Source organism: Mirounga leonina, unplaced genomic scaffold, assembly GCF_011800145.1.
Source record: "Mirounga leonina isolate KUSES-001 unplaced genomic scaffold, KU_Mleo_1.0 Mir_488, whole genome shotgun sequence".
NCBI lineage: Eukaryota > Metazoa > Chordata > Mammalia > Carnivora > Phocidae > Mirounga > Mirounga leonina.
Window position 1 is genome coordinate 162,250 of NW_023270777.1, and position 25,360 is coordinate 187,609.

Here is a 25,360-nt window from a genome sequence, read left to right on the forward strand (position 1 = left end):
AGACACAGTGAGAGAGGGAACACAAGCAGGGGGAGCGGGAGAGGGAGAAGCAGGCTTCCCGCCGAGCAGGGAGCCCGATGCGGGGTTCGATCCCAGAACCCCGGGATCATGACCCGAGCCGAAGGCAGACACCCAACCGACCGAGCCACCCAGGCGCCCCAAGACCATGTCACCTTATTTAAAAATTCAGATTCTTTTTTTTTTTTTAAAGATTTTATTTATTTATTCATGAGACACAGAGAGACAGAGAGAGAAAGAGAGAGAGAGAGAGGCAGGCTATGCGGGACTCGATCCCAGGACCCCGGGATCATGACCTGAGCTGAAGGCTGACGCTTAACCGACTGAGCCACCCAGGCACCCTAAAAATTCAGATTCTTAGTTCTTATCTTCTCTTTCAACAGTAGCAGGACAGACTAACTTTCCTCTGAAGCAATTTTGTTGTTCATACATGTTTTTAATTTTAGAGCACTAAAAGGATATAGATGTACAAAAACAATTTTCAAAGTACAAAATCAAGCCTGTATTAAGCATCTCACGAACTTCTGTCTGGTTTCAGTATCACTCCCATGTGCATGAATAGGAGGTGTGGAAAAGGTACTGACAGGAGAGACAACAAAACGTTAACAGTGGCTGAATTACAGATAACTTAGGGCTTTTTCTCTGTATTACTCTATATTTTCCAAATGCCATATGCTGAGCTTGTATTTTATAATCAGGAAAACAACTATTATAGCAACTATCAATTTTTAGCATTTACTATTAATTCTCTTAAAAAAAAAAAAGTATCTTTCTGATAATACTTAGCAAAAAAAAACCTCCTTTTCATCAAACTGGTGATAGCAATCCCAAACCTCCACAATCCCGACATTACAAACGTGAGTGACACCTACTTCATACTGACCTGCACACATTTGTGACAACCCTTCACTTACTATCTCAGATGTGTGATTCCGCCTGCGCACAGCAGTGGGCACTCTGCGACCTTTTAAAAGCCGACATTTGACCTCCGCCCACCCTGTGTCTTCCAGTGCCACAGCAAGAGATAACAACTTAATGCCCACACCCAACGGTACAAAATTGAGCATCTGGTAATATTGATGACTAAGAAGCCTAACCAGTCAATAAACAAACATTTTAATTAAAGAATCCATTACACAAATTACAATTACCTAAACTACTCCAACCCCAAGGCATTTTTATCAAAGCAATTTAATTTACAGGCAAGTTTGACAAGGTCAATGGAAAAAAGCTCAGTAAATCTGGAAAAAGAAAAGATACAAATCATATCCAATCTAATTAAAATCATTTTCAATTCACTCAGATGGTTCAAACACCCAAACAAACCAAAGAGTTCACAGCAAGGCCTCCACGGTCAAGTTAGCTTTGCTAACTGAATACTGTATGTGCCTACCTTAGACCTGTTTGGGTTTTGTTGTTGTTGTTGTTATTGGATTTAGATATTAAAATGCACTCAAAGCTGACCTCAATCATAGAGCGTTAGGAGGAACCTGCGTAACTCATTCACGTGGGGCATGGCGGCCCGGTAAACACCAGCCCTGTGGTGGAAAGAGCAAGCTGCTCTAGGCTCTCTGAGGGCAACACAACAGGGGGAGTACTTCTTGATGGTAGAAACCATCCCTTCACTCACCCAGGAGAAAAGCCACTCCTGCAGCACCCAAGGGGATACAAAAGATCACTAAATGATGTAAAAGACATTCCTCCAACCAAACTGACCACCAAGAGCCACATCCCCAACAGAAACCAGAGGGCATTTTGCATGACATCACAGGTGTGACATTGTGTCTTCTGTTGCTCTGGAAGGCCGACTTGGGAGAGCAACAGAGAAAATGCAATATAAAAAAACACAGCAGGCTATCTCCTTGGGAACCTAAAAAGCAGTAACAAATGAAGTAAGAGCTCAAAAACACTGTCCCTGAAACTTAATGAGCTGTACTCTTGTGTATTAATTCAGGCATTAATGAGTTTCTAACAAAAAGAATATGACCAAGGACTTCACCAAGTACATATATCACATCACAAAGCAGAATAAATGTCACAAGAAGTGGTACTGGAGGGAAAGCTGAGGGTTTGGACACTATAATCTGAATTAGTTCATATTCAGTTTAGCAGCTCATACAATTATGTAATCCCAGGTTTAAAAAAAAAAATCAGTGAAAGAAAAGAGAATACCTAAAAGCTTTGGCAAAATTTAGCTTACAAAGTAACACAAAGCAAGGGAGGTAAAATTCTCTCCCCACTACTGCCTTTAAAAGAACACCTTGCAAAAGTCATTTACATTAGCAGAAGAAGCTGTTTTCCCAGAGCTTGGCATAATTAAAGCTCAGCCACCACCATGTGAGGTGCTTGAATAGATGTGCTGTGACTTGCCTCTCCCTGAGGAGCTGTAGCTGAAACCGATTCGCCAGCTTCATCAGCTCAGTCAGGAACACGTCATCTTCTCTGAACTCCAGCTCATCCGTGTAGATCCAGCGGAGCATCGTCCTTGTCACCTCAGGGTTAGCATCTGGTTAAGGAAAGACAGACACTGAAAACAAAGCACGAATGACACACTTAAGTCTGCTTGAGGATCCCTAAAATTTCAGGCTAATAGAGTAAATTCTGGTACCCTCAACTCAAAGAAATATCATGCAGCCATCAAAAATGGCAATTAAGCATTCTGGGCAGCATCTAACTTCAGAAAAATGTTCAAGTTTTACAAAGGGTGGTAAGTAAGAGAAGTAAACTAAAGACGTAAGTCAAGCGGTGCCTGCGTAGCTCAGTCGGTTGAGCGTCCGATTCTTGATTTCAGCTCAGGTCAGGATCTCAGGGTTGTGAGATCAAGCCCCACATTGGCGTGGCACCTGCTTAAGATTCTCTCTCTCCCTCGCCCCCATCCCCTTCCCTACCCCCCCCTTAAAAAAAATAAAATAAAAAGATGTAAATCAAATAAATTGGGGGAAAATATTTTGAATATAGGACAAAGAGTTTATATTCCAATGAAAAGATCTTATAAATAAACATGAAAACATGGATAACCAATGGGAAAATGGGCAACAGCTATGAATGGTAATTTACAAAGTTAACTAAAAATGTTCGGTAAACCTTTACCAGTAGCTACAAACACAAAACTAGAATATATTTTTTTGTCTTTCAAAGATTCCTAAAAAGTACATAACCTCTTACACATCAATTATACATGTAGATTATTACCCTAATAACTGAGCAAATACAGAGAAATATGTATACTAAGACAGTCAAGATAGTATTATTATTATTTTTTTTTTAAAGATTTTATTTATTTACTTGACAGAGACAGAGATAGTGAGAGCAGGAACACAAGCAGCGGGAGGGGGAGAGGGAGAAGCAGGCTTCCCCCCGAGGAGGGAGCCCGATGTAGGACTCGATCCCAGGACCCTGGGATCATGACCTGAGCCGAAGGCAGACGCTTAATGACTGAGCCACCCAGGAGCCCAAGATAGTATTATTTTTAATAACAAAAAACTGGAACAAAAATCTTGAAGATTTTTTCAAAAAATTTTTCAAAATTTTCACACTGGAAAATTTTGCATCAATTAAAATTATTTAGAAAGGCTAAAAATACATGTATTAAATGATCTCATTTTTTTGAGATCTGTGTATATATATATGTGTATGAGTATGTATACATACACAAACACAAAGCTTTGTGTCTGTTTCCCATCCAAATAGTAACCAGATCCAACCCTGTTTAGCTTCTAAGATCAGACAAGATTGAGGACATTCAGGGTGGTATGGCCATAAACAGACAATCAGTCTTTTTTTTTTTTTTTTTTTAAGTAATCTCTACACTCAACATGGGGCTCAAACTGATTACTCCAAGGCCAAGAATCACATGCTCGACACACTCCACCGAATGAGCCAGCCAGGTGCCCCTGTCTATCTGTTGAGACACTGGAAGGATATACACTAAAATATTAACCCTGGTAGGATCTACTAATTTTTCTTTGGGCTTATTTTTTATTTCTCTGATTTTTTTTAGAGGAGGAGGAGGGACAGAGGGAGAAGGAAAGAGAGAAAGTTAAGCAGGCTTCACACCCAGCGTGGAGCCCGACGTGGGGGCTTAATCCCAGGACTCCGGGATCATGACTTGAGCTGAAATTAAGAGCCAGATGTTTGACTGAATGAGCCACCCAGGCACCCTGATTCTGTTTTAAAATTTAGCTGGTTTCCTTTAATAACCCTCCCCCAATTATCCAAATCAATAAACTTGACAATTAATAAGTCAAAACCTAAATAATTTTTTTTTTTTAAAGATTTATTTATTTGACAGAGAGAGAGACAGCGAGAGCAGGAACACAAGCAGGGGGAGTGGGAGAGGGAGAAGCAGCCTTCCCGCGGAGCAGGGAACCCGATGCGGGGCTCCATCCCAGGACCCTGGGATCATGACCTGAGCCGAAGGCAGACGCTTAACGACTGAGCCACCCAGGCGCCCCCCTAAATAATTTTCTTAAAAACCACAATCAGCAGGGATTTCCTGGAGCCCTCAAAACTTCAAATGACGTAAAGTTCAAGTGACCTCCAAGCATTTCCACTCCTGCCTTGACTCTTCCCTTCATCTCCAAACTACAGTGAAAATAAATTCATTCTGAGACTCTGACTAAGCAGCCATGGGTACAAGGTGGGCAAAGAGCACTGAGCCAGGAGGAGGGCATGTGCTCTTAGGCGAATCATGCAGTCTCCTGCTACCAATTACTCACACAAATGGCTGTTCAATTCGATGAGCCTATAAACCAGGAGGAGACGCAAAGGAATAGATAGACTCTGAGAAATGAAGCCATTTGGCCTCCATGACCTGTGTGGTATACCTGCTGCGAGAGACAGTCACCCCTCAGCCCTCAGCAGGCCCAGCACACACAGCAGGCCCAGCACACACGCTGGTAAAACTCTGTGACTGCAGGGATCAAAAGAAAAAGAACACCTCAACTTCTGACTTCACAGTAGTCCAGGGTACACAGAGCCACACTTTGTAGAGAACTTGAGATTTTCTATATGGCCAGGTTTTCTGGTTGTAGTTTTGATTTGATTTTTTAAAAATGTTTTATAATACATTTGGGAAAAATGGGAATAAACTTATTGGTAGGCAATTAGCCATTAAATGAAGCATACTGAGGAAATTAATTTCGTTACTTAAATCCTATATTTATTTATTTTTTTTTAAGATTTTATTTATTTGACAGAGAGACACAGCGAGAGAGGGAATACAAGCAGGGGGAGCGGGAGAGGGAGAAGCAGGCTTCCCGTGGAGCAGGGAGCCCGATGCAGGGCTCGATCCCAGGACCCCGGGATCATGACCTGAGCTGAAGGCAGGTGCTTAACAACTGAGCCACCCAGGTGCCCTTAAATCCTGTATTTAATCTAAAATACTGAGAAAAGTATCTTGAATATCCTACTATGACTCTGGTTTAACTCAATTGTCTTCAAGTTTCCAACTATTTTTTCATTTACTTTACACAAAAGTTTTTGATTCATAAAATTAAAAAATTGTGATAGACAGCATCTTTTATCAGTAAAAGCATGCTCTTTAGTCATTTTAAGGATGCACCCTTAACTATAACTTCCTGGGAATAAAAATAAACCCCAAACCATACTTCTAAATCATCCCTGTATCAAAAAGGAATAAAAGGACAGACGTTCTAGCTCTGTCTCGACAGGGTAACAACCCATCCCATTTTAACTGATTATAGCTAAAAACAACTACCTGATGATTCTAAAAGTACACAAAAGTAGCTGAATTGTAGAGGGAGGAAGACTTGAAGAAGCAACCCTCCTGAATGGTGACCATGCAGATGCCTAACCCTCTAATAAAAACTCCATCTTTCTGGCCAGGTGCACCAAGAAAAGAGGCCTTGGAGAGCTGAAGAGCAAGGGAAATCTCCTCATTTTGCGTATGAACAAAGGCTCACCTCTGAGATACTCATGTATGGAAGAGTCCCAGCCTAGCTTCAAGAATTGCAGTGAAAGCGGTACCTGGGTGGCTCAGTCGTTAAGCGTCTGCCTTTGGCTCAGGTCATGATCCCAGGGTCCTGGGATCGAGCCCCGCATCAGGCTCCCTGCTCACCGGGAAGCCTGCTTCTCCCTCTCCCACTCCCCCTGCTTGTGTTCCCTCTCTCGCTGTGTCATTCTCTATCAAATAAATAAATAAAATCTTAAAAAAAAAAAAAGAATTGCAGTAATGTTTGAGCCACTACCCACAGAAGGTGAAACAACTTTCAGTCTGAATTTAGAGATTCAATATTTTCCAGAGGATGATACAGGACCCAGAGTCTACAAAACATAATCACAATGTTCAGGATACAATCCAAAATCATTTGATAGAAAAAAAAAAAAAATCAGGAAAATATGGCCATTTCTCAAGGCAAAAGACAACATATTCTAACCCCAAGATGACCAGATATTGAATTTATCAAAGACATGAAAGCATCTGGTGTACTATGCTCCAGAAGGTAAAGGAAAACACACATAAAATTTTAAAAATAGAAATTTTCAGCATATAAACTAAAAAAGGAACAAGTGGAAATTACAGAATGAAGAATACAATATATGTAACTAAAAATTCAATGGGCTCAACAGCAGAATGAAAATGGCAGCAGAAAAAGTCAGCAAACTTGAAGACAGGCAAACAGAAATTATCCTATCTGGAGAACAGAGAGAAAAATAAGATTGGGAGGGAAAAAGGAGCTTCAAAGACTTGTGGGATAGAAACAAAGGTCTAGGATGTGTGTCACAGGAGTCTCAAAAGGAGAGAATAGGGGTATATGTGTGGCTCAGTCGGTTAAGCGTCTGCCTTTGGCTCAGGTCATGATCCCAGTGTCTGGAAACTGAGTCATGCTCCCTGCTCAGCAGGGGGGAGGGTGGTTCTGCTTCTCCCTAACCCTCTGCCCCTCCCCCCTGCTCACGCACACTCTCTCTAATAAATAAAATCTTAAAAAAAAAAAAAGGAGAGAATAAAGAGATCAAGAAAGAAAAATATTTGAAGAAATGATGGTCAAGAACATTCCAGATTTGGTGACAGACATGAAGTTTTAGATTTAAGATCAAGTAACTCCAAGCAAGAATAAAATCTATACCTAAGCACCTAATAATCAAATTGCCACAAACTAAACATAAAGATAGTCTTGATCACTTCGCACCCACTAGAATGGCTACTATCCAAACCAACAAACAGAAAATCACAAGTGTTGGTGAGGATGTGAAGAAACTGGAACCCTTGTACACCACTGGTGGAAATGTAACATGGTATATAGTCCCTATGGAAAACAGTATGAGAATTCCTCAAAAAATGAAAAATGGAATTATTATATGACCCAGCAATTCCACTTCTGGATATGTATCCAAAAAACTGAAAGTAGGATCTTGAAGAGATATTTGCACATCCATGTTCACAGCAGAATTACTCACAATAGTCAAGAGGTAGAAGCAACCCAAGTATCCATCAGGGGATGAATGGATAAATAGAATGTGGTATACAAACACTGGATTATTATTCAGTCTTAATAAGGAAGGAAATTCTGGGTACCTGGGTGGTGCAGTCAGTTGAATGTCTGATTTTGGCTCCAGTCCTGACCGCTCCCTCTGCCCCTCCCCACCCTCAAGTATTTAAGTAAATCTTTAAAAAAAAAAAAAAAAAAGGGAAGGAAATTCTGACACTTGCTACAACATGGATGAACCCTAGGACATTGTGTGAAGTGAAATAAGCCAAACCCAAAAAGGCAAATTCTGTATGATTCCACTTATATGAGGTAATTAAAGTTGTCAAATTCAGAAACAGAAGTAGAATGGTAGTTGTCAGGAATTAGATATGGGGAGAAATGGGGAGTTGTTTAATGGGTATGGAGTTTCAGTTTTGCAAAATTAAAAAGTTCTGGAGATAAGTTGACAGCAGTGTGAATACACTTAATGCTAGTAAACAATTAAAAATGTTTAAGATAGTAAATTTTATGTTAGATACTTTTTACTATGATTAAAAATTTTTTAAAAAGATAAAAAGTCTTGAAAGCAACTACAGAAAAACAACCATTACATACAGACAAAAGATCCCCATGACTGCAGATTTCTCAAGAGAAACCACAGAGGCCAGAACAAAGTGGAACAACATTTTTAAAGTTCCTTAAAAAAAAGAGAGCTGTCGGGCGCCTGGATGGCTCAGCCGTTAAGCATCTGCCTTTGGCTCAGGTCATGATCCCGGGGTCCTGGGATCGAGCCCCGTGTCGGGCTCCCTGCTCCGCGGGGAGCCTGCTTCTCCCTCTCCCGCTCCCCCTGCTTGTGTTCCTGCTCTCGCTGTGTCTCTCTCTGCCAAATAACTAAATAAATTCTTAAAAAAAAAAAAGAGAGAGCTGTCAACTCAAGTGTCTATATCCAGGGAAAATATCCTTTAGATACAAAGGCAAAATAAAGACATCCTCAGATGAGGGAAAAGAATCTGTCACTAACAGACTTGGTCTGTAAGCAATGTTAAAAGGAAGTTCTTCAGGATGAAGAGAAATGATACCAGAGGGAAACATGGATCTTGACAAATGAAGGAAGAACTGAAGAAATAGAAATATCTGAGTAAATATAAATGACTTTTTAATCCTGTTAAGTTTGCTGCAGCATGAACGACTGTGAAGAGTGGGATTTTCCAGGCATGTACGTGACGGCTAAACCGTTAAGGTCCATGGTCGAAGCGCGAAGGGGACCTATATGGTTGCAAAGTACAAAGAGACCACAGACTACAAACAGACTATAAGTATTCTATAAAAAGTGAGACGTATATGTATTGTAATCCCTAAAGTAGTTCTCAACCAGGGCCGATTTTGCCCCCCAAGGGACCTCTCACAACGTCCAGTAATATTTCTGGTTGTCAAAACTGGGGGAGTGCTATTGGCGTCTAGTGGGTAAACATCCTGCAATGCACAGTACAGCTCCCAAAACAAAGAATTAAAGAGTCCAAAATATCAACAATGCTGAAGTTGAGGAACTTTGCCCTAGATCAATCACTAAACAATAATACAAAGAGAGGTAGTCAAGAAGTGAGTAAATCTAAATGGAATACTTGGCTCTCTCTAAAAATAAATAAATCTTAAAAAAAAAAAAAAAACTGGGGGGTGGGGAAGCACAGTCAGTTAAGCTGCCAACTCTTGGTTTTGGCTTGGGCTGTGATCTCAGCGTCATGAGATAGAGCCCCGTGTGGAACTCTGCGCCCAGTATGGAATCCACTTAAGACTCTCTCCTTCTTCCTCTGCCCCTCCCACCTGTGCACGCTCTGTCACTAAAAATAAATAAATCTTAAAAAAAAAAAAAATCTAAATAGAATACTAAATATCCAAATTATCCAAAAGAAGGCAATAAAATGAGAAGCCCAGAAAAAAGAGAAAAAAACTGGGTCAAACAGAAAAAAAACACGGTAGCCTTCATCATAAAAATAATCACATTAAATATTGGTGGTCTAAGCACTCCACTTAAAAAGAAGCAATAAAACAGCAAGACCTCATCATGTGCTGCCCACAAGGGACACGTTTAAATAGAAAGATACAGACAAGGTGAAAGTAAACAAATACAAAAAACCCTGCACACAGTAAGTGTAAGGAGACCAGAGTGACTATCTCCTACCAGAAATAGACTTTAAGACATAGAGCATTAGCAGAAATAAATTTTATCATTTCAAAATGATAAAAGCCACGCTTCATCAGGAAGTCATATTAAAGGTGTATGTGTATAATGACAAGGCCCAAAATATATGAAGCAAAAATGAACAGAACTGAAGGGAGACACTGACAATCCTGAAATTATAGCAGATGTTAACACCCACCTTCAAGGCACTGACAGAACTGGACACAAAAGAAAAAGAAAATATACAGAAGGTCTGAACAATACGATCAAATACACTGATCTAACGGACACGTAAAAAGCACTATGTCCAACAACTGCAGAACACACTTTCTTCTCAAGTGCATCGATGTGCACCAAGACAGATCATATGCTGAGCTGTAGAACAAGTGTCAGTAAATTTAAAGCTTTTTTTTTTATTTATTTATTTGAGAGAGAGAGAGAGAAACAGCATGAGAGGGGATAGGGTCAGAGGGAGAAGCAGGCTCCCTGCTGAGCTGGGAGCCTGATGTGGGACTTGATCCCAGGACTCCGGGATCATGACCTGAGCCGAAGGCAGTCGCCCAACCAACTGAGCCACCCAGGCGCCCAAGTGTCAGTAAATTTAAAAGGATCAAAATCATATAAAGTATGTTATTTGACAATAACAGAATTAAATTAGAAATTAGTCCCAGGTGCCTGGGTGTCTCAGTTGGTTAGGCGTCCAACTGTTGATTTTGGCTCAGGTCACCATCTCAGGGTTGTGAGATCGAGCACCCCGTCAGGCTCTGCGCTGGGTGTGGAGCCTGCTTAAAATTCTCTCTCTCCCTGTCCCTCTGTCCCACCCACCCTCTACCATGTGCATGCACTTGCTCTTGCTTGTTCAAAAAAAGAAAAAAAGAAAAAGAAAATAAATTAGTCATGATAAAGTATCTAGGAAAACTCCAAACATCTGGAAACTAAGCAACATACTTCCAAATAACTCATGGGTCAAAGAAATCACAAAGAAAATTAGAACATACCCTGACCTAAATGACAACATACCAGAATCTGCAAGATGCAGCTAGAGCAGTGCTTAGAGGGAAACGTGGAACTTTAAATCCTTGTATTAAAACAGAAGATCAAAAATAAATAATCTGGGACACCTGGGTGGCTCAGTCAGTTGAGTGTGTGCCTCCGGCTCAGGTCATGATCCCAGGGTCCTGGGATCGGGTCCCTCTGCCTCTCTCTCTCTCACACAAATAAAATCTTTAAAAAAATTTTTTTCGGGGCACCTGAGTGGCTCAGTCGTTAAGCATCTGCCTTCGGCTCAGGTCATGATCCCGGAGTCCTGGGATCGAGCCCCACATCGGGCTCCTTGCTCAGCGGGGAGCCTGCTTCTCCCTCTGCCTGCTCTGCCTGCAGCTCCCCCTGCTTGTGCTCTCTCCCTCTGATAAATAAATAAATAAAATCTTTAAAAAATAAATAAATAATTGGGTAATAAGAGAAAACTGTAAAGTCCACAACTTAGATGACAATACATAGTGACCACATGGCGTTTAGACCAGGAATGCAAAGCTAGTTTAACACTGGAAAAATCAATGTAATTTGCTATAAAAAGCATTAAGGTAAAAAAACTAAAGAGTCATTTCAATAGATTAAAAAAAAAAGTGTTTTCGGGGCTCCTGGGTGGCTCAGTCGGTTAAGCGACTGCCTTCGGCTCAGGTCATGATCCTGGGAGTCCTGGGATCGAATCCCGCATCGGGCTCCCCACTCAGCGGGGAGTCTGCTTCTCCCTCTGACCCTCCCCCCCCTCTCATGCTCTCTCTCAAATAAATTAAAAATCTTAAAAAAAAAAAAAAGTGTTTGACAAAATTCAAAACCACGTCCTAGAACATCTCAAAACACTAGGAATCCTCAAATTGATAAAGCACATCTACAAAAACCCTACAATCAACAGGTAATATGGAGGATGAAAGATCTCACTGCTTCCCTCCGAGATCAGGAACAAGGTAGGAATGCATGCTTTCAGACAAATAACTTGTATCCAGATTATATACAGAATGCTTACAATTCAAAACTGAGAAGACAACCCAATTTTTAAAAGGGCAAAAGATGCGAACCCACACTTCCCAAAAGAAGACACACAAATGATCGATAACGCAAGACAATGCTCAACATTACTGGTCCTCAGAGCCACACTGCACTCCACATCCCTTCGTATGGTGAACGCTGTAAGAAAGAACCACCTGCGGGCGCCTGGGTGGCTCAGTTGGTTAAGCGACTGCTCTCGGCTCAGGTCATGATCCTGGAGTCCCGGGATCGAGTCCCGCGTCGGGCTCCCTGCTTGGCGAGGGGTCTGCTTCTCCCTCTGCCCCTCCCCCTCTCATGCTCTCTCCCTCTCTCTCTCTCTGTCAAATAAATAAATAAAATCTTAAAAAAAAAAAAAAAAGAAAGAAAGAAAGAAAGAACCACCTGCCTACGAGGTCAGTAAGGATCTAGAGCATGGGAGCTCTTCCGCACACTGCTCATGGGGTGGGCATGCTATATCCATTTCATCCATTTTCAGGAGATTCCCAACACTAAACTTAGTCACTCCTAAGTATTTACCCAAGAGAAAAACAAACACATACAATCGGGCATACAAACTTCATTTGTACCAACCAAGTGTCCACCAGCAGGTCCCTGAAACAACACATTGTGGTCCATGCACACATTGGATACTACTCAGCAGTAACAAAGGATGAGCAGCTGAAACCACAGCATACAGAGATTTTGGATGAATCTCACAATCTGTATGTTGAGTGGAGTGAAGCTGGGCAAAAGATACTACATACTCCACGGGTCTGTTTTTACACAAGTTTAGAAAATGCAAGCTACTCTACAATGAATGAAAGCCAATCAGTGGTTGCCTGGGGATGCGGATGGAAAGGGATGGATTAAAAAGACATGAGAGGAAATTTTAGGGAGGTGAAAGCGTCTGTCATTCCATGTGATGGTTTTACAATTATGTCAAAAGTGATCACACTGTACACGTTGAATATGGGCAATTTACTTCACTTCCTTTGCATCTCAATGAAGTTAGAAACGAAAGAAACCAAAAGTGAAAGGCCACACAACACTATGGTTAATGGTATGGATTCTGCAGCCAAACGGGCTGGGTTCAAATCCCGGCTCGCATACTTCCTACCGTGTGACAGGGTGAGTTCTTCAATTGGACTGTGCCTCACAGTTTCCTCATTATGAAATGGGAGCCAACAATGGTACTCCCCTCAAAATGCCATTCTGAAGACAAGTCAGTGTATACAGGTGGAGCACGTAGGGCTCAACCACCGAACAGTCATGACTACACTAAACCTGCTGTTATGACTAGTATTAAAAGACTACTTTAAACAAAAACACAAAGTTAACATAGCCAATAATTAGGAAAAAACAAGAGCAACACCAGGATTGAGTAAGGAATATCACCACAGATAAAACAGATTTCCTAAGGCTCCCAGAGAATCTCTGGCAAGGGGTCTGAGCCATCAGCAGGAGCCCACAAGGCTGTGTGATGTCCTCAGGACATGGTAGCTAGCTGCTCCCAAAGAGAAACCAAGGAGGAAGTCACGATGCGTCCACAAACCTGTCTCTGGAGGAACCTGCTGTCACTTTTTTTTTTTTTTTAAGATTTTATTTATTTATTTGTCAGAGAGAGAGCGCAAACATGCACGCACACAAACAGGGGGAGCGGCAGGCAGAGGGAGAAGCAGGCTCCCCGCTGAGCAGGGACCCCGATGTGGGACTCGATCTCAGGACCCCGGGATCATGACCTGAGCGGAAGGCAGACACTTCGCCAACTGAGCCACCCAGGTGCCCCCCTGTCACTTCTACCACCACCTGTCACACAGAGCTCAGTCAGCCTATACTGAGGGACGGGGAATTAGGGCCCCACCTTGGAAGGGAAGAGTATCCAATAATTGATGGACATACTTTAAAACTACCATGGATATCCTCCAGAGGAACACAGCATGATCTAACACTGAAACGGAACCACCCAGAGCTAGCAGTTCACATGATATCCAACAGCTGTCAAGTACTGCTGTGTTTCTCTTAACAAAACCCCACGCGGACGACCGGGCAGTGCGCTCCTCCACCAGAGCCTGGAACCCTCTGCGTGCTCCAGGCGCAGGGCGGCCTCCAAGGGGCGCTTCAACCAGACTCAACAGGAGGGAGGAGGAAGCTCTCCGGGCTTTGGGGGGGGCTTGACAGGACCCAGGACACATTTCAGGAGAGCCGAAAGACTCACCACCACACACAGTTATGCCAGGGAAGCATGAGACCTCTGCTGGAGAAAGCACACAAGAAACTCTTATCTTCAAAGCACCCGCTCTAATGCGGGGAACCTCTCAGAGGGCGAGCCACTCCTGCTACAGGGCTCCAGAGAGGAGATAACAAGTCCTTCTGCCTGAAGCAAACAGTTTGATTTCACAAAGAAGCTCTCCTACAGGTCTGGAGATACTGCGTTGGGCTAGTAGTCATATTCTTTCTCTTCCCAGCTGATCACTCGGTATCTTAACAAACATATCTTTATAGTTCAAATAATAAAGAAATAAGCAAATTTGTATCTTTCATCTTTGTGTTCTGAAATAATTTCAGACTACAGAAAAGTTCTAGAGTTCCCAGATACCCCTTACCCATTTTCCCCTTATGTTAACATCTTACACAACCATAGGACAATAATCAAAACCAGGTAATTAGGACTGATATAATACTGTTACCTAATTACAGACCTTTGCAAATTTTGCCAATTTTCCCATTAACGTCCTTTTTATGGTCCAGAATCCACACTGCATTTCATTGTCCCCTTGACCTCCAATCTGTAACAGATTCTTACCTATCTTCCATGACCCTAACAGACTTGAGTGACACTAGCCAGTTATGTTGTGGAATGTTCCTCAATTTGGGTTTGTCTGATACTTTCTCACAACTAGATCTGTGCATCGGACCAGACACAACACACGGTACTCTCTGGAACAATGCATGGGTTAAAAAGACGCCATCTATCCAAACACGTTTTAAATACTTGGCATTCTCTAGCTTCACCAACACAGGCTAAAATTTTTACAATGATTAACACAATTAAAGTTGTGCTTATTTTGAGTTTTAGGAAACACCAGTTACACAAGAACTTCAAAAGAAAACGTGGAACTCAGAAAATCAATCTAAGAATTAAATTCCATGCAAACAGGAATTTAATTTTATTCACTGCTATGTCCCCTAGTGCCTTGAAAAGTGTCTGCCATCTGTGAGGTGGATGGAATAATTCTGAAGAAACAAAACACCAATAAATTCATAAAATGCCTTTATCAACTCTATTAGTGTGGAAAAGTTCAACCACGTAAAACATCACTTCTGAGCTACTTACACACTTGTTTACAAGAGCTTATTTCCAATCTCCCTCAAACTGCTGGCCGCCATGCGGGGTTAGTGCATATCGCATCACACGCACACGCACACACGGCTTCGGAGGCACCCCGAGCTGCGTATCGCATCACACACACACACACACACACACACACACGGAAATGCTGCAGGACTGCTGGACAAAGCACACAGTGGAGCAGGGAGCAGGGCACCTCCACGAACTCGCCCCATGACAATTTCATGCATAAACTGTATAAAGTAACTCCATAGGCTCTACTCTCAGCTACCTTAGGAGGTGCCTGATCTACAGATGCCACAAAACGCCTGCTCTGCTGTGGATCACTCTTGAAAGCTAACTTTCAAGACCAAACCATACTTAGTATTTATAAGAGGAAGGAGACCAAAGACATTTAAAGGCATAAACATGACACTTTCCTAAACTAAACACTTTCTAATCTCCTGATTCACAGCGATGCAGTCTTGTGGTCAGTCAGTGAGTTAAAGCTGCTCTTAAATGTTATGATGTACTAAAAAAGTAAAAGCAAAATTTTAATGTTTGAATTAGGCTTTTTATACCTTAATGCAAGTCTCTGTGTTCTTACCTCTTTTTGTTTGTTCTCCATTCTCACTCATTTTGATTGCACTCAATATTTCACAATTACACACGAAACTATGATAAATATCCATGCTGTCTGAATTACCTATGGCAGAATCCATCTGACAAAGTAAATGATGAGGTTCAAAGGAAGACTATTGTACAGCTCAGCTGTCTGCTTTTTTTTTTTTTTTTAAAGATTTTATTTTATTTTATTATTTGAGACAGAGAGAATGAGAGACAGAGAGCATGAGAGGGAGGAGGGTCAGAGGTAGAAGCAGACTCCCTGCCGAGCAGGGAGCCCGATGCGGGACTCGATCCCGGGACTCCAGGATCATGACCTGAGCCGAAGGCAGTTGCTTAACCAACTGAGCCACCCAGGCGCCCCAGCTGTCTGCTTTCTAAAACTGTCAGAACCATCTGTAATATGACTGGCCATGTGCAAGAGTACCAATTTCATGAGCCTCAAACTACTGGGATCATCAATTTTTGATAATGTTTTAACAGATCTCCAAAGATGACAACTTATTCTGAACTTTTTTCTTGTTAGAATATTTCCTATATCTTATAATCTCTTCTAATCTTTGTAAACTATTTGGTCACGTAATTAAATTGAGATCCTATCATGCCTCTTGTGAATGGACTTTAAGAGTTATCCACAGTTCTGTTATATATGGGGTCGAAGATATACGGCCTCAAAGAAAAGCTCTGCTCAGAGGTTTCCGTCGTACAGCAGTGAAGACTGTTTCCCAAGTAGGTGTGTTGTCACAGGCGTAGATGCACATACACACGTGTATCCATGCTCAGATATTTGTGTGTCTGCAACTCTGAATTATGGGTCACAAGTTAAACCCTAGAAACGGGCGCCTGGGTGGCTCAGTTGGTTAAGCGACTGCCTTCGGCTCAGGTCATGATCCTGGAGTCCCGGGATCGAGTCCCGCATCGGGCTCCCTGCTTGGCGGGGAGTCTGCTTCTCCTTCTGACCCTCCCCTCCTCATGTGCTCTCTCTCTCATTCTCTCTCTCTCTCAAATAAATAAACCTTAAAAAAAGAAAAAAAGAAAACCAACCCTAGAAACGATCCTAAAGAGACAGAGTTCACTCACAGTGAAGAAGCATTAGCCATCTGCTCCCCTAAACCCTTGAGATAAATGCCCACTTAACCTTTGCAACACCGCTCGAGTGACAGCCCACGCTGGTCTTCTGTACCTCAGACATAAAGCAATTGTAATACTGTATGCATAGCCCTCGCCTGAAATGATCCGTTATTACCCCATTTCTATATGGTGAGGACTTTGTTATAATCATCTCAGTTTTCCCAGCACTGCGCATGGAAAACAGTGTTATAATTCTCATGACTATTAATAAAAGAATTAAATTTAAAATTTGCTTTTTTAAAAAAGCAGTTAGGTAAGTACTAAATGAAGATGCAATTCTGAAGTAAACTTTTGAAAATGATTTTTTTTTAAGTCTACTTACCACCACATTTACCCAAATTCTATCCAACATAATGTGGCATAAACAATTAAGTCATACATTAAACAGCTCAATGCACCTGCTCAAATTCTGAAGCCTGAGGGTCATCCTTTAATGCTAAAGAAAGACGACTCCTATTCTCTGGAGTAACTCCTACTTCTAAGTTCAAGTTCCTACAGACCAGGAAGAGCACTTTGGCAACTATGGTTAAATTTTAAGCAATTGAACACCAAGACTTTTTCTAGTAGAAGAAAAACTTTTTTCTACACGTGCTCCCATATTTATAATATTATATGAAAGAGTTTCTGGACAGATATTTCTATTTTATAAATTGTAAGAATATCGTAGCTATCCAAATAGGTATGATTTATTAGTCAGGTATTAAACAGAAGTGTTTGTGTTCCACCCACTTATTCACTAATTATTTAACTAGTTTACGGTCACCATCAACTGATAAGAAAAGTTTTCTACTTTCATTAAACCACTAATATTTCACACATAACCTCCTGCCAAAAGTTCTTACGCTGGCAGTCGTTAAGTGCCCACAGGTCAGAGGCTCACCTGATAGGTCCAGCTCCTCGGTGGACGACAAAGTAGCCAGACTCCAGCTGTCACTGCGGGCCGCCAGCACAAACTTGTGAGCATTGATGTGCTTGCCCCCAACCTTTATCTTCAGATCACTGGTGAAGAAGAATAGCCACAGATACAAAAAGGAAAAGGTCATCATAATTAGGTATAGCTAGGATTCACAAATGATAAATATATGGGTACTGATTGATCAACATATACTTGCAAAAGAAAAATATCACAGCAGAGTTATTTCTCTGTGCTAGCACTGAATTCTCCTGGGCCATGTGTGTAATACATGTTGCTAGACATATCTGTGTTTCCAACTTCGAGTTTTGGTTCACATGGGATATTCTGCTTTTCCCTAATGGGATTCTTTTTTTTTTTTTTAAAGATTCCATTTATTCATTTGACAGAGAGAGAGAGAGACAGCGAGAGAGGGAACACAAGCAGGGGGCAGTGGGAGAGGGGGAAGCAGGCTTCCCACTGAGCAGGGAGCCCGACGCGGGGCTCGATCCCAGGACCCTGGGATCACGACCTGCGCCGAAGGCAGACGCTCAACGACTGAGCCACCCAGGCACCCCGATTTTATCTTTTTTTTAATTTAAAGATTTTATTTATTTATTTGACAGAGAGAGACACAGCGAGAGAGGGAACACAAGCAGGGGGAGCGGGAGAGGGAGAAACAGGCTTCCCGTGGAGCAGGGAGCCCAGCGTGGGGCTCAATCCCAGGACCCCGGGATCACGACCTGCGCCGAAGGCAGACGCTTAACGGCTGAGCCACCCAGGCGCCCCTTCCCTAATGGGATTCTTAAGGTGGTGAACCTACTGGTTAAATAGGATGATTAATATTCACATAAAATGTAAAAGAGGTTTCATGCAGAATAAATCAAGACAAATCATCAGGGAGAGAAAGAAAACGTGAAGACTGTGACTCGGGGTCTGGGACCACAGAGCCACACGCTGTACCGCACTGAGTCAAGCAAGGGGACGCAGAAAAGCTACAAACTGGCTTTGACCAAGCAGTCAAGAACGTGAAACCAGCATCTACATTCTTGTTCTCGACAGAAACATGCAGACCTATTATTGGACATTTTTTACTCGATCATTTATAAAGAAATGGGGTAGGAGAAATCTTTTTTTCAAACATGTTTCCATATTTATGACAAACCATTATTGTGAAAACAGCTTTCCAAATAGTTATTTATGTTTGACTCTCAAATGTCAAATGCTGAGGGAGGAAAGCATCTGGGCATTTAACAAAAACCTAAAGATGACCCACTGGGCTGACACAAGCATGTACCATATGGCTTTGTTGGCAGCAATAATCCAAAGTCATTAATTATCATCATTCTGTGTTTTTACAAGTTCTCTTATTTTCATACAGCCCTTCAAAACGTGTTAGGTTGGAAAAGCTTTACAAGCTAAATTCACAAAAGTCTCTATAATAAAAAGAAAAAAAAATCTATGATATGAATTAATGCATCCCAAGGAGACCCAAGCAGAATACTGTTTCTATATAATGCTTGACGCAGACGCAGTTTATCCCACGAACGCACCCTCCAGAATGTAAGTATGTCAGCAATTCTAGCTCCACTGAAGACCAAGCTGCAACTAATCACATTAGATCAGAAGAGCAATAGGATACTCAGTATTTCAAATTATTACAAACTACTGTTAACACAGTAGTACGTTATTAATCAGTAAAAAGAAACAATTCAATATTTTATTTAAAATAGAACAAATCAGGGGCGCCTGGGTGGCTCATTCGTTAAGCGTCTGCCTTCGGCTCAGGTCATGAGGCCGGGGTCCTGGGATCGAGCCCTGCATCAGGCCCCCTGCTCAGCGGGGAGCCTGCTTCTCCCACTCCCACTCCCCCTGCTTGTGTTCCTGCTCTCGCTGTCTCTCTCTGTCAAATAAATAAATAAAATCTTTAAGAATAAATAAATAAATAAATAAAATAGAACAAATCATATCGTTTGATAAAATTTCTAAAATTCAGTGAAAACAGGAAGCTGTTTATAAAACACAAATAATTTTTAAACTCTAAATTTATGTATAAAGTATTAAATTCTAATAACTTAAATGAAGACTCATTGTTTCCTGTTCCAGCCACTGACTGACTTCTAGCCCCAAATTATAAAAATGAATGTTTCTACATATTCATGAATGTCAGGCCAAACTGGGGAAAGGGAAATACAGACAAGGACTTCATTAATAATTTCTAATAACAATTTCTACAAATACAATTCAAAAGTGGAAGACTGGATAAGTTTCTGAGAACTCTATGCAGAAACAATCAGGAGACTAGTAATTTTTTTAAATTTTCGTTCTAGGGGCACCTGGGTGGCTCAGTCAGTTAAGCATCTGCCTTTGGCTCAGGTCATGATCTCAGGGTCCTGGGATCCAGCCCCATGGAGCACCATGTTGGGCTCCCTGCTCAGTGGGGAGTCTGCTTCTCCCTCTCCCTCTGCCCCCCGCTCCCGCTCGTGCTCTCTCTCAAATAAATAATAAAAATCTTTAAAATTTTCATTCTAGTCAAAGAGCATTTCCTTGTAAAATATGCATACTAGGATGCTGTTACTGGAGAGGAAGCATAAATAAAGAGCTTCTTACCAGTTTCTCAAACACTTTAACAGGAAAAACTGTAAGCTTGATTGCTAGGAGATTGATATATTACCATCACTTTTAACTATCTTAAGGGACAAAAGCCTTCTCTTGAACTTAAGTAAAATTAAAGGGACCAATTTCTTCCACATTTCTCAATTTAAAAACCTTTTAATTCCTACTCTTTAATTACTCCAGTTACTGAGATGTACAAACAAACAGTATTTAAATTCTTCAAAAAAATGCATATTACGGGACAAAGTTTTGTGAGGTTTTTTTTTTCTTATTTTGGTAAAGGACCATCTGCTTTAGAAACTGATTTCCCAACTTCTCAAAAGCTCAAGTCCTCTCTGAAAGTCCCATTCCACATCTGATCTCCAACCTGCACGGGGTGAAGGGCAGGCTTCAGAAGCTCAGGAGAGGCCCCCTGGAGCCGTAGGATCTGTACTGAAGGGACCCGGCTCATTCCCACGGCCTCCCAGAGGGGTCGAGGTATAATGGATGCACGCGATGGAATAGTAACAGAGACAGTGAACGATGGGAGTTCTAAGGGAGAAGAGCCTTGAAGTGGGGGAAATGAGCCCACGAAAGAAATAGGTCAGGCTTTCCCCACACCAGGGTAAACAGTTTTCACTTGTCCATGGAAGAAAAGAGGGATAGAAAAGAGACAATGAACTATATTTTACAAGTAGCTACATCTGTTCAATTTAAAAGGCTGTCCCTTACTCAGAGTATATATTTCCTATGTTTTGGGTATTAAATTTTTCTTTCTTTTATAAATAATTAAGTTTGAAAGACAGCAGTTCTAGATTTTGATCTATTTTATTTTTTTTAAGATTTTATTTATTTATGAGAGAGAGAGAGTGTGCACGCCAGCAAGAAAATGAGAGACAGCATGGGCAGGCGGGTAGGAGCAGAGGGAGAAGCAGACTCCCCGCTGAGCAGGGAGCCAGATGCGGGACTCCATCCCAAGACCCTGGGATCATGATCTGAGCCGAAGGCAGATGCTTCACTGACTGAGCCACCCAGGCGCCCCTGGATTTTGATCTATTTTAGATGTCATAATTTATTTTGTAATTTTACTTAGTCTTAGCTAGCCTGATCGTCCATCTCCTCAGTAGCCGAACTCTCCCTTGTATGCACGTTCACGCCCATGTCTCTTTTCCATACCCACTGCCACCATCCCGATTCAGCCCTTCTTCATCTCTGGTCTGGACTACACACAACATCCCAGCCGCTCCCCTGCTCTCTTCTCTGCACAGTGCTACCTACACGATGTTACCAGGTTCGTCTTCCTGAAACACCACTTTGACAATAACATTATTGTCCAACAGCGCAAAACACTATCCCACACTGCCTAGAGGATCAAGTCCAAATTTCCCAACTTGGCCTCCCAATTCAAACCACCCTACCTTTCCCACCTCTTCCAGTGCCCCCTACATGGACATGTACCCCCAAGACGGTCCCTCCTATCCTCTGAATCCTCTGCATGTTGCTGCATTTCAGCCTATTCTCAGCCTCCCCTACTACCCTACTAGTAACATCGCTGTCTTTATCTACTGAATCCTGTCCAGCCTCTAACATTTATCTCAAAACTCACTTAACAACAACAGCTACTATGTGCCAGGCACTGATCTAAGCGCTTAAAACACGTACTTATTTAATCCTCACAACAACACAACAGTAAGCAGCAGCAGGATCCCCATGCATGTCCTACAACTTCAGATCGCACAGCCAGTAAGTGCCTGCTGAGCTTCTAACACAGGCTGTGTGGCTCCAGATTCCCTCTTCAGTCATCATGCTAGCCTGCGCACTCATTCCAAGACTCCTTTTTTTTTTAAGATTTTATTTATTTATTTGACAGAGAGAGACACAGCGAGAGAGGGAGCACAAGCAGGGGGAGCGGGAGAGGGAGAAGCAGGCTCCCCGCCGAGCAGGGAGCCCGATGTGGGGCTCGATCCCAGGACCCCGGGATCATGACCTGAGCCGAAGGCAGACGCTTAACGACTGAGCCACCCAGGCGCCCCAGCAAGACTCCTTCTTTGATTATCCCATGAGAAAGGGACCTTTCCCTCTGAATCCCCAGACATGTAAGCTAATTCCTGTCCACCTCATCAATGCTATCACCATGACTCCCACATTCTGTGCAAAAAATAAGCAGGAAATAAAAGAAACAAAATTTTGCCCCAAAGAGCTTACTACATTCCAGGGACTAAAGGTTTGCTAGTATCCTGGTTAGAGAGGAAAAGAACTTGGGAGAAAGTCAGTGAGAGAGGAGAAGGTACAGTGTGGCCTGGGAATCCACCAAAAGCATCCTGTGGGGCGCCTGGGTGGCTCAGTGGTTAAGCGTCTGCCTTCGGCTCAGGTCATGATCCTGGAGTCACAGGATCGAGTCCCCCATCGGGCTCCCTGCTCGGCGGGGAGTCTGCTTCTCCCTCTGACCCTCCCCCCTCTCATGTGCTGTCTCTTATTTTCTCTCTCAAATAAATAAATTAAATCTTTAAAAAAAAAAGAAAAGAAAAAAGCATCCTGAGTCCACGGGCTCACCTATACTGCTCCTGCTCATAGAGGTCAGCCACGATCGTCAGCAGGCGGCTGATGAAGGACTCGTCGCTGCTTTCCTTCTTTGCTTGCGCAGCCAAAAGAGTGCATCTCTTCTCTGTCTCTGCCAACGTCTTCTGCAGCTTCACGTACTCCTGTCGGAGAAGCATCAAGTGCTTCTCCAACTTGGCCACCTCCTCTGCGAGACAGACAAAGAAGCAAGTTTACCACGGCAGGTGTGACGCAGACAGCTTTCACTAACCCCTCACCCCACAGACAGGACCACGAGCGAAAGGACTGTTCCTTAGCGATACTCCCTTCGGGACCCGTAATGTGTTTATGGGTGCCACTGCATCACTGGGCCAGAAAGACCTTCAGGTCCAGGAGTTTCTCTTCTCAGTTTCTCTAAAGATCAATACTCAATAAATGACAAGGAACAGACACACAGAAGATGCTCACAGGTACCTGCCCTGCAAACCCTTTACCATAAAAGCCAGGAGTCTCAAGGAAAGATTATCAAGACCACCTAGGACTGTTTTTTCAAACCACTAGTAGTGAAAACTGATTCTTCTATGTCCCATGTGAACTCTTTCTCAGGCAAGCTTCAGAACAATCCCAGGAGGTCGGCACAATCACTAGCCACCCTGCGCAGGTGAGGATGCTGGGGCGCAGAGAGAGTAAGAACTTGCCTGCGGTCCTGCAGCTGGTGAGAGGGGGGGCTGGGATAAGAGCCCACGCATTCTCACGCCCGGGCCGGTGGTCTATTACCCACTATCCCACAGCACCTGACCTCCCCTCCTTCAGGAAAGAAGCAGGGCAGTCAATAATGGTTCAAATGAAAGCAAGTCACATCCACAGGCACGCTGAGGTGGATTAAAAAGCTTGGTTCTTAAATTCAACATTTACCGAGCATCTACTAGGTAACTAGTAGACACTGTACAATGGTAAGCAAATTCAGATGTGTCTTTCCTCAGAGCTTTTAGCTTGCTGCGGAAAGCAAACTTTTATGATTACAATAACAATGCTAACAATCAAAGGCAGAACTACAACTCTAGGAGCACTAGAAGGAAAGAACGAGGTGTGAGAACCTATAATAAATTTAACTTAGAACGCCAGGGACGACTTCCCTGAGGAAGTACACGGTCAAGAAACGTCCCTTCTCCATTACCTGGGCTCCAGAGCCTTGCTGAGGTTCACAGCACCATGCTAATCAGTACCTCTACAGATCATGGTTAGAGACCTGGATCTCTAACCAGGGTGCTGCTCCCGTCCTCCGAGCCTTGGCCCCTTTCCCCCCTCTACCCCTCACCAGACACTGCAAACCCTGACACTGCCTCAAGCCCACCTCCCACGCAACCTGCCTCATTCTCAGTTTCTTGAGAAAACTGAGCTACTGCCAACAATCTGGCCACACCAGCAATTCCTCCCACCCACTGGGTGCTTCCTCAGGACAAGTACCTCCCTCCTATGCAAGTGCGTAATCCCTCCACCTCAGCTCCAAACCCATCCCTCTGCTCAGGTCCTTTGCTTTATCATCAACCTCCCTTCTCAGCAACTTCTACCTCTTTCAACTGTGTCCTTCTCCTCAGCACATAAACCTGTTCAAGACTCTAGTAACAGGGCGCCTGGGTGGCTCAGTCGGTTAAGCGACTGCCTTCGGGTCAGGTCATGATCCTGGAGTCCCGGGATCGAGTCCCGCATCGGGCTTCCTGCTCGGCGGGGAGTCTGCTTCTCCCTCTGACCCTCCTCCTCCCTCTCATGCTCTCTCTCATTCTCTCTCTCTCAAATAAATAAATAAAATCTTAAAAAAAAAAAAAGACTCTAGTAAAACAAAACCCTCCTTCCACAGCACATCTGACCACCCTTGCCCTTCCATCTCTAGCTACTATACACCACTTCCTCACCCCTACTCCCCTGTCATTCCCTCCTCTGTCCCCACCATTCCCTTGAAACTCCTCTCAACAATGACCTAATTGCCAATTTCAATAGACATGGGCTGTGGTTCTCCTCCTTCTTTCAGCAACCATGATGCCACCCTCTTTCCCATTCTGGTTCTCTGTCTTTCCCATGCTTCTCTGCATCCCTCCCACCGCTGACCACTGATGCTCCCCAGGGTTCTACCCCCGGCCCCCTTCTCAACTGTATGTCCTCCCAAGGCAGCTCCACCAGGTCAGGCTCTGCTGCTGATGCCACAGTCTAAGTGCCAATGATCCACGAACCCATCTCTGTAGTCCAGGTTTCTTTTCTTAGCTTCATCTATCCATCTGCCTAAAAGACACTGCGCTCTCGAGGGGCCCACAAGCACCTCAAGTTCACTATGCCCAGGACAAAACTCTAAGCAAATTTGCTCTGCCTTTGTATGGTCCCTATACTAATAAATGATACCACTGTCTAGCGCAGTGATGTGAAGGGAAAATGTGGGAGTAATCTTAAATGTCTCCCTCTCACTCACATTGCCCCAACTCTACAAAAATCAGCTTTCCCACTTAAACATCTCTGGAAATCCTTCTGTCTTCTGTCTCCCCATCTCCACTATGACTTAATTCAGGCCCTCACTCATTGCATCTGACCTCCAATGTGAAAGAATT

The 25,360-nt window shown here is 42.9% G+C and overlaps 1 protein-coding gene across 3 annotated transcripts in view; it reads right to left on the reverse strand.

The window, feature by feature from the left end:
- ANKFY1 (ankyrin repeat and FYVE domain containing 1) overlaps positions 1-25,360 on the reverse strand; it is an 85,520-nt gene that overhangs the window by 38,756 nt on the left and 21,404 nt on the right. For all 3 annotated transcript variants that reach the window (XR_004676344.1, XM_034989319.1, XM_034989320.1), the window contains exons 2-4: positions 22,779-22,971; positions 17,619-17,737; positions 2,389-2,524 (exon numbers count right to left, since the gene is read on the reverse strand). Coding sequence is in view for 2 of the 3 variants with exons in the window: in XM_034989319.1 (XP_034845210.1) it covers positions 2,389-2,524; positions 17,619-17,737; positions 22,779-22,971 (448 nt within the window). In the remaining variant the exon portion in view is untranslated. The remainder of the gene's footprint in view (positions 1-2,388; positions 2,525-17,618; positions 17,738-22,778; positions 22,972-25,360) is intronic.